This window comes from Oncorhynchus kisutch, unplaced genomic scaffold (genome assembly GCF_002021735.2).
Source record: "Oncorhynchus kisutch isolate 150728-3 unplaced genomic scaffold, Okis_V2 scaffold4064, whole genome shotgun sequence".
Classification (NCBI taxonomy): Eukaryota; Metazoa; Chordata; class Actinopteri; order Salmoniformes; family Salmonidae; genus Oncorhynchus; species Oncorhynchus kisutch.
The window spans coordinates 127,501-136,624 of NW_022266009.1; the positions used below are offsets into that span (position 1 = coordinate 127,501).

The window sequence follows — 9,124 nt, forward strand, 5'->3', positions numbered from 1 at the left end:
GCCCACTGGCCTGCTGCGTCCTCATTGGCCCATAGCCTCGTTCAGCATGGCGACCTGGAAGCCCTGCAGTTGCCTCGCTCCTGGTTGGACGCCACGTCGCTAGGACGGGTCCTTCTTAGCAACGCTCCCAAGCACTTGAACTTCTCCCGTTGCCCCACGTTACGACAAACTGTCATCCAATCGCTGACTGGCACTGGAGTGAGAGACTCGACGCGATTGGTCAGCCTGAATCTTAGTGGTATAGGCCACACCTCCAATTATCCAGAGTGCAGTAGAGCGCGGGGAGAGGAGGAGCTTGTTGCCGAGGCGATGAGCCGGCTGGTTATTTGCTGTCCCAATCTGTCACACCTCAACCTGTTACACACACACTATCACCATGACAACGCACACACACCTGGGCTGGAGGCCAACACACACCTGTGTACCAGCCTGTCCAAACTCACACACCTCCGGTCTCTGGCGCTGCCCGCGTGCGCCCTGTCGGACGGTTCACACACACCGTCCCCTTCCCCCTCCCCCTCCTCTCTGCTGCTGGGACTGAGGAAGCCGTCCCGCGTGGGGCTCCAGACCTACAGGCCAGGCTCCGGGGACTCTCTCCCCAGGGAGGGCACCTCTGGGCTGGGTACCCTACTGGCCGGCTGCCCCTGTCTGGAGGTTCTGGAGATAACAGGACCGGGCTTCATCTCCGCACTGCCGCGTCTTGAGCCCTGTGCCAGGGTGTGTGTGGATCAGAGGACGTGTGTGAACGCTCGCGGGGTGGGGGACACGCACGTTGCGGCTCTCCGGGGGTTCCGGGGGCTGCGGAGGCTGACGCTGGCGGGGCTGCCGGGGGTCCTGAAGGGGACTGGGCTGGTACAGGTGGCTGAGCACTGCCGGGACCTACAGGCATTATCTCTGGCCAACCTGGGGTCCTTAAAGACCTGGAACTACAGCGCCGCCCTGCTGGACACACTGAGGAACTGCACCCAGCTCACACAGCTACGGTGAGACTACATACACACACTGAGGAACTGCACCCAGCTCACACAGCTACGGTGAGACTACATACACACTGAGGAACTACACCCAGCTCACACAGCTACGGTGAGACTACATACACACTGAGGAACTACACCCAGCTCACAGCTACGGTGAGACTACATACACACTGAGGAACTACACCCAGCTCACACAGCTACGGTGAGACTACATACACACACTGAGGAACTGCACCCAGCTCACAGCTACGGTGAGACTACATACACACACTGAGGAACTACACCCAGCTCACACAGCTACGGTGAGACTACATACACACTGAGGAACTGCACCCAGCTCACAGCTACGGTGAGACTACATACACACACTGAGGAACTGCACTCAGCTCACAGCTACGGTGAGACTACATACACACTGAGGAACTGCACCCAGATCACAGCTACGGTGAGACTACATACACACACTGAGGAACTGCACCCAGCTCACAGCTACGGTGAGACTACATACACACACTGAGGAACTGCACCCAGCTCACACAGCTACGGTGAGACTACATACACACTGAGGAACTGCACCCAGCTCACACAGCTACGGTGAGACTACATACACACTGAGGAACTGCACCCAGCTCACACAGCTACGGTGAGACTACATACACACTGAGGAACTGCACCCAGCTGACACAGCTACGGTGAGACTACATACACACTGAGGAACTGCACCCAGCTCACACAGCTACGGTGAGACTACATACACACTGAGGAACTGCACCCAGCTCACACAGCTACGGTGAAACTACATACACACTGAGGAACTGCACCCAGCTCACACAGCTACGGTGAGACTACATACACACTGAGGAACTGCACCCAGCTGACACAGCTACGGTGAGACTACATACACACACTGAGGAACTGCACCCAGCTCACAGCTACGGTGAGACTACATACACACTGAGGAACTACACCCAGCTCACAGCTACGGTGAGACTACATACACACTGAGGAACTACACCCAGCTCACAGCTACGGTGAGACTACATACACACTGAGGAACTGCACCCAGCTCACACAGCTACGGTGAGACTACATACACACTGAGGAACTGCACCCAGCTCACAGCTACGGTGAGACTACATACACACTGATGAACTACACCCAGCTCACACAGCTACGGTGAGACTACATACACACTGAGGAACTGCACCCAGCTCACACAGCTACGGTGAGACTACATACACACACTGAGGAACTGCACCCAGCTCACAGCTACGGTGAGACTACATACACACACTGAGGAACTGCACCCAGCTCACAGCTACGGTGAGACTACATACACACACTGAGGAACTACACCCAGCTCACAGCTACGGTGAGACTACATACACACACTGAGGAACTGCACCCAGCTCACACAGCTACAGTGAGACTACATACACACTGAGGAACTGCACCCAGCTCACACAGCTACGGTGAGACTACATACACACACTGAGGAACTGCACCCAGCTCACACAGCTACGGTGAGACTACATACACACTGAGGAACTGCACCCAGCTCACAGCTACGGTGAGACTACATACACACTGAGGAACTGCACACAAGTATTACTATATTATATTACTACAATATTATAATATTCATTTTATATATATATATATATATATATACACACACATCAACAGGCCTTTCTGTTCTTTACTAGCTACAAACTGTTCTATACATTATATACACAATATATATACACAATGTGTACATTATACATATACATTATATATACTATTATATACATTATACACATTAAATACATTATACACATTAAATACATGATATATACTATTATACACATTATACATACATTATACACATACACATTAAATACATGATTTATACACATTATACACACATTATACACATTAAATACATGATTTATACACATTATACACACATTATACACATTAAATACATGATTTATACACACATTATACACACATTATATATATACATTATATACAGTAAACACATGATATACATTGACATTATACATTATATATACTATTATGTACTTTATATATACTATTATGTACATTATATATACTATTATGTACATTATATATACTATTATGTACATTATATATACTATTATGTACATTATATATACTATTATGTACATTATATATACTATTATGTTCATTATATATACTATGGTGATGATGGACTGACCTTCATGTCTTAAAGTAATGATGGACTGACCTTCATGCCTTAAAGTAATGATGGACTGACCTTCATGTCTTAAAGTAATGATGGACTGACCTTCATGTCTTAAAGTAATGATGGACTGACCTTCATGTCTTAAAGTAATGATGGACTGACCTTCATGTCTTAAAGTAATGATGGACTGACCTTCATGTCTTAAAGTAATGATGGACTGACCTTCATGTCTTAAAGTAATGATGGACTGACCTTCATGTCTTAAAGTAATGATGGACTGACCTTCATGTCTTAAAGTAATGATGGACTGACCTTCATGTCTTAAAGTAATGATGGACTGACCTTCATGTCTTAAAGTAATGATGGACTGACCTTCATGTCTTAAAGTAATGATGGACTGACCTTCATGTCTTAAAGTAATGATGGACTGACCTTCATGTCTTAAAGTAATGATGGACTGACCTTCATGTCTTAAAGTAATGATGGACTGACCTTCATGTCTTAAAGTAATGATGGACTGACCTTCATGTCTTAAAGTAATGATGGACTGACCTTCATGTCTTAAAGTAATGATGGACTGACCTTCATGCCTTAAAGTAATGATGGACTGACCTTCATGCCTTAAAGTAATGATGGACTGACCTTCATGTCTTAAAGTAATGATGGACTGACCTTCATGTCTTAAAGTAATGATGGACTGACCTTCATGTCTTAAAGTAATGATGGACTGACCTTCATGTCTTAAAGTAATGATGGACTGACCTTCATGTCTTAAAGTAATGATGGACTGTCGTTTCTCTTTGCTTATTTGAGCTGTTCTTGCCATAATATGGACTTCTTCTGTATACCCCCCCCTACCTTGTCACAACACAACTGATTGGCATTAAGAAGGAAATAAATTCCGCGTGAACTTTTTAATAAGGCAAACCTGTTAACTGAAATGCATTCCAGGTGACTACCTCATGAAGCTGGTTGAGAGAATGCCAAGAGTGTGCAAAGCTGTCTTCAAGGCAAAGGGGGGTGCGGGGGGGATATTTTAAGAATCTCAAATATAAAATATATTTTTGATTTGTTTAACACTTTTTTGGTTACTACATAATTCCATATGTGTTATTTCATAGTTTTGATGTCTTCACTATTATTCTTCAATGAGAAAATAGTAAAAAAAATAAAAACTGGAATGAGGAGGTGTGTCCAAACTTTTGACTGGTACTGTATATAATGTGTGTGTGGGTAGGTTGGAGCAGCCCTACCTGGTGTGTAACGGTGCATTCTGGGAGGCGTTGTCATGCTGTTCTCGTCTCCGCCGCCTCTGTCTCATCTCGCGGAACGGAACCTTCCACCCCGCTGCCGTGGTTACCTTCATGGAGTGTTGCCGTGACGTCATGATGTGTCACATGTTCTTGGGTGGAACTCTGGTGGCGTGTCGGACGCTACAGAAAACACTGCTAGACCGGTGAGTCTGTCTGACTGGGGAGTCTGTCTCTCTGTCTGGCCGGTGGGGAGTCTGTCTCTCTGTCTGGAGGAGAGTTCTATATAATGATAGTTCTATATATTGGTAGTTCTATATACTCATAGTTCTATATGAGGGTAGTTCTATATACTCATAGTTCTATATGAGGGTAGTTCTATATACTCATAGTTCTATATGAGGGTAGTTCTATATACTCATAGTTCTATATGAGGGTAGTTCTATATACTCATAGTTCTATATGAGGGTAGTTCTATATACTCATAGTTCTATATGAGGGTAGTTCTATATACTCATAGTTCTATATGAGGGTAGTTCTATATACTCATAGTTCTATATGAGGGTAGTTCTATATACTCATAGTTCTATATGAGGGTAGTTCTATATACTCATAGTTCTATATGAGGGTAGTTCTATATACTCATAGTTCTATATGAGGATAGTTCTATATACTGATAGTTCTATATGAGGATAGTTCTATATACTGATAGTTCTATATGAGGATAGTTCTATATACTCATAGTTCTATATGAGGATAGTTCTATATGAGGATAGTTCTATATACTCATAGTTCTATTTGAGGGTAGTTCTATATACTCATAGTTCTATATGAGGGTAGTTCTATATACTGATAGTTCTATATGAGGATAGTTCTATATGAGGATAATTCTATATAATGATAGTTCTATATAAGGATAGTTCTATCTGAGGTTAGTTCTATATGAAGTTAGTTCTATATAATGATAATATAATGATAGTTCTATATAATGATAGTTCTATATAAGGATAGTTCTATATGAGGTTAGTTCTATATGAGGTTAGTTCTATATGAGGATAGTTCTATATGAGGTTAGTTCTATATAAGGATAGTTCTATATGAGGTTAGTTCTATATGAGGTTAGTTCTATATGAGGTTAGTTCTATATGAGGTTAGTTCTATATGAGGTTAGTTCTATATAATGATAATATAATGATAGTTCTATATAATGATAATATAATGATAGTTCTATATGAGGGTAGTTCTATATGAGGTTAGTTCTATATGAGGTTAGTTCTATATAATGATAATATAATGATAGTTCTATATGAGGATAGTTCTATATGAGGATAGTTCTATATGAGGATAATTCTATATGAGGGTAGTTCTATATAATGATAGTTCTATATAATGATAGTTCTATATGAGGATAGTTCTATATACTGATAGTTCTATATGAGGGTAGTTCTATATGAGGGTAGTTCTATATGAGGGTAGTTCTATATGAGGGTAGTTCTATATGAGGGTAGTTCTATATATACTGATAGTTCTATATGAGGGTAGTTCTATATATACTGATAGTTCTATATGAGGGTAGTTCTATATATACTGATAGTTCTTTATGAGGGTAGTTCTATATGAGGGTAGTTCTATATGAGGGTAGTTCTATATGAGGGTAGTTCTATATGAGGGTAGTTCTATATGAGGGTAGTTCTATATGAGGGTAGTTCTATATGAGGGTAGTTCTATATGAGGGTAGTTCTATATGAGGGTAGTTCTATATGAGGGTAGTTCTATATTTTTTATTTATTTTTTTTACCTTTATTTAACCAGGTAGGCAAGTTGAGAACAAGTTCTCATTTACAATTGCGACCTGGCCAAGATAAAGCAAAGCAGTTCGACAGATAAAACGACACAGAGTTACACATGGAGTAAAAACAAACATACAGTCAATAATGCAGTATAAACAAGTCTATATACAATGTGAGCAAATGAGGTGAGAAGGGAGGTAAAGGCAAAAAAGGCCAAGATGGCAAAGTAAATACAATATAGCAAGTAAAATACTGGAATGGTAGTTTTGCAATGGAAGAATGTGCAAAGTAGAAATAAAAAAATAATGGGGTGCAAAGGAGCAAAATAAATAAATAAATTAAAATTAAATACAGTTGGGAAAGAGGTAGTTGTTTGGGCTAAATTATAGGTGGGCTATGTACAGGTGCAGTAATCTGTGAGCTGCTCTGACAGTTGGTGCTTAAAGCTAGTGAGGGAGATAAGTGTTTCCAGTTTCAGAGATTTTTGTAGTTCGTTCCAGTCATTGGCAGCAGAGAACTGGAAGGAGAGGCGGCCAAAGAAAGAATTGGTTTTGGGGGTGACTAGAGAGATATACCTGCTGGAGCGTGTGCTACAGGTTGGAGATGCTATGGTGACCAGCAAGCTGAGATAAGGTGGGACTTTACCTAGCAGGGTCTTGTAGATGACATGGAGCCAGTGGGTTTGGCGACGAGTATGAAGCGAGGGCCAGCCAACGAGAGCGTACAGGTCGCAATGGTGGGTAGTATATGGGGCTTTGGTGATAAAACGGATTGCACTGTGATAGACTGCATCCAATTTGTTGAGTAGGGTATTGGAGGATATGAGGATAGTTATGAGGGTAGTTCTATATGAGGGTAGTTCTATTTGAGGTTAGTTCTATTTGAGGGTAGTTCTATTTGAGGGTAGTTCTATATAATGATAGTTATATATACTGATAGTTCTATATAATGATAGTTCTATATGAGGTTAGTTCTATTTGAGGTTAGTTCTATTTGAGGTTAGTTCTATTTGAGGTTAGTTCTATTTGAGGTTAGTTCTATTTGAGGTTAGTTCTATATGAGGTTAGTTCTATATGAGGTTAGTTCTATTTGAGGTTAGTTCTATATGAGGTTAGTTCTATTTGAGGTTAGTTCTATATGAGGTTAGTTCTATATGAGGTTAGTTCTATTTGAGGGTAGTTCTATATGAGGGTAGTTCTATATGAGGGTAGTTCTATATGAGGGTAGTTCTATATGAGGGTAGTTCTATATGAGGGTAGTTCTATATGAGGGTAGTTCTATATGAGGGTAGTTCTATTTGAGGGTAGTTCTATATAATGATAGTTATATATACTGATAGTTATATATATACTGATAGTTATATATAATGATAGTTATATATAATGATAGTTCTATATATACTGATAGTTCTATATAATGATAGTTCTATATATACTGATAGTTCTATATAATGATAGTTCTATATATACTGATAGTTCTATATCATGATAGTTATATATATACTGATAGTTCTATATAATGATAGTTCTATATACTGATAGTTCTATATACTGATAGTTATATATAATGATAGTTCTATATATACTGATAGTTCTATATACTGATAGTTCTATATAATGATAGTTCTATATAAGGATAGTTCTATATAATGATAGTTCTATATAATGATAGTTCTATATGAGGGTTTTTCTATATAATGAAGCCCTCTCCTTCCTCTAGGTTCTCTGTGGAGCGTCCGGCCCTCAGTGTGGTCATCTACCCTCTGCTCCATGAAGACCTTCCATTGGTCATCAGAGACATGCCCCTCCCACTGCTCGATCAACTGACCCTCTTCCAAAGCCGCGTTGCCCAGGCCCCGCCCTCGTCACAATTGGGACACCAGAGAGCAAAGAGGCAACTAGCCAATCAGAGCCCCTCATCACCATGGTGATGCCAGAGAGTGAAGAAGCATCTAGCCAATCACAGCCCCTCAGATTAGAGGTCTTCACGGGTTCAAAAAGTTGGACCTGTTCCGAACTGGACCTGGGGCTGTCCCACCCGGACCCGAAGTGCATCAATTATTCTGTTTAATATAGAGACTGAGGACAACTAGACCCCGTTCCATATCGACATGGTTGGATCCAGACCCGATCTGAGTGAGAAAAAAAGAAAAGTCATATTTTTTAAACTACTTTATTAATCGAAGACGAAGTGTGAGAGGGAGAGAGACGTGCCTCTAGCAGGGAGGGAGAGAGACGTGCCTCTAGCAGGGAGGGAGAGAGACGTGCCTCTAGCAGGGAGGGAGAGAGACGTGCCTCTAGCAGGGAGGGAGAGAGACGTGCCTCTAGCAGGGAGGGAGAGAGACGTGCCTCTAGCAGGGAGGGAGAGAGACGTGCCTCTAGCAGGGAGGGAGAGAGACGTGCCTCTAGCAGGGAGGGAGAGAGAGAGACGTGCCTCTAGCAGGGAGGGAGAGAGAGAGACGTGCCTCTAGCAGGGAGGGAGAGAGAGAGACGTGCCTCTAGCAGGGAGGGAGAGAGAGAGACGTGCCTCTAGCAGGGAGGGAGAGAGAGAGACGTGCCTCTAGCAGGGAGGGAGAGAGAGAGACGTGCCTCTAGCAGGGAGGGAGAGAGAGAGACGTGCCTCTAGCAGGGAGGGAGAGAGAGAGACGTGCCTCTAGCAGGGAGGGAGAGAGAGAGACGTGCCTCTAGCAGGGAGGGAGAGAGAGAGACGTGCCTCTAGCAGGGAGGGAGAGAGAGAGACGTGCCTCTAGCAGGGAGGGAGAGAGAGAGACGTGCCTCTAGCAGGGAGGGAGGGAGAGAGACGTGCCTCTAGCAGGGAGGGAGGGAGAGAGACGTGCCTCTAGCAGGGAGGGAGGGAGAGAGACGTGCCTCTAGCAGGGAGGGAGGGAGAGAGACG

General features: G+C 42.7%; 1 protein-coding gene across 2 annotated transcripts in view; it reads left to right on the forward strand.

Annotated features, from left to right (window-relative positions):
- Positions 1 to 8,376, forward strand: part of LOC116373670 (F-box/LRR-repeat protein 18) — a 15,924-nt gene extending 7,548 nt beyond the window's left edge. For both annotated transcript variants that reach the window (XM_031822091.1, XM_031822090.1), the window contains 3 exons: positions 1 to 983; positions 4,427 to 4,645; positions 7,949 to 8,376. The exon at positions 1 to 983 is cut by the window's left edge and continues 99 nt beyond it. In XM_031822091.1, the coding sequence (XP_031677951.1) occupies positions 1 to 983; positions 4,427 to 4,645; positions 7,949 to 8,159 (1,413 nt within the window). In that variant the 3' untranslated portion in view covers positions 8,160 to 8,376. The remainder of the gene's footprint in view (positions 984 to 4,426; positions 4,646 to 7,948) is intronic.
- The last annotated feature ends 748 nt before the right edge of the window (positions 8,377 to 9,124 follow it).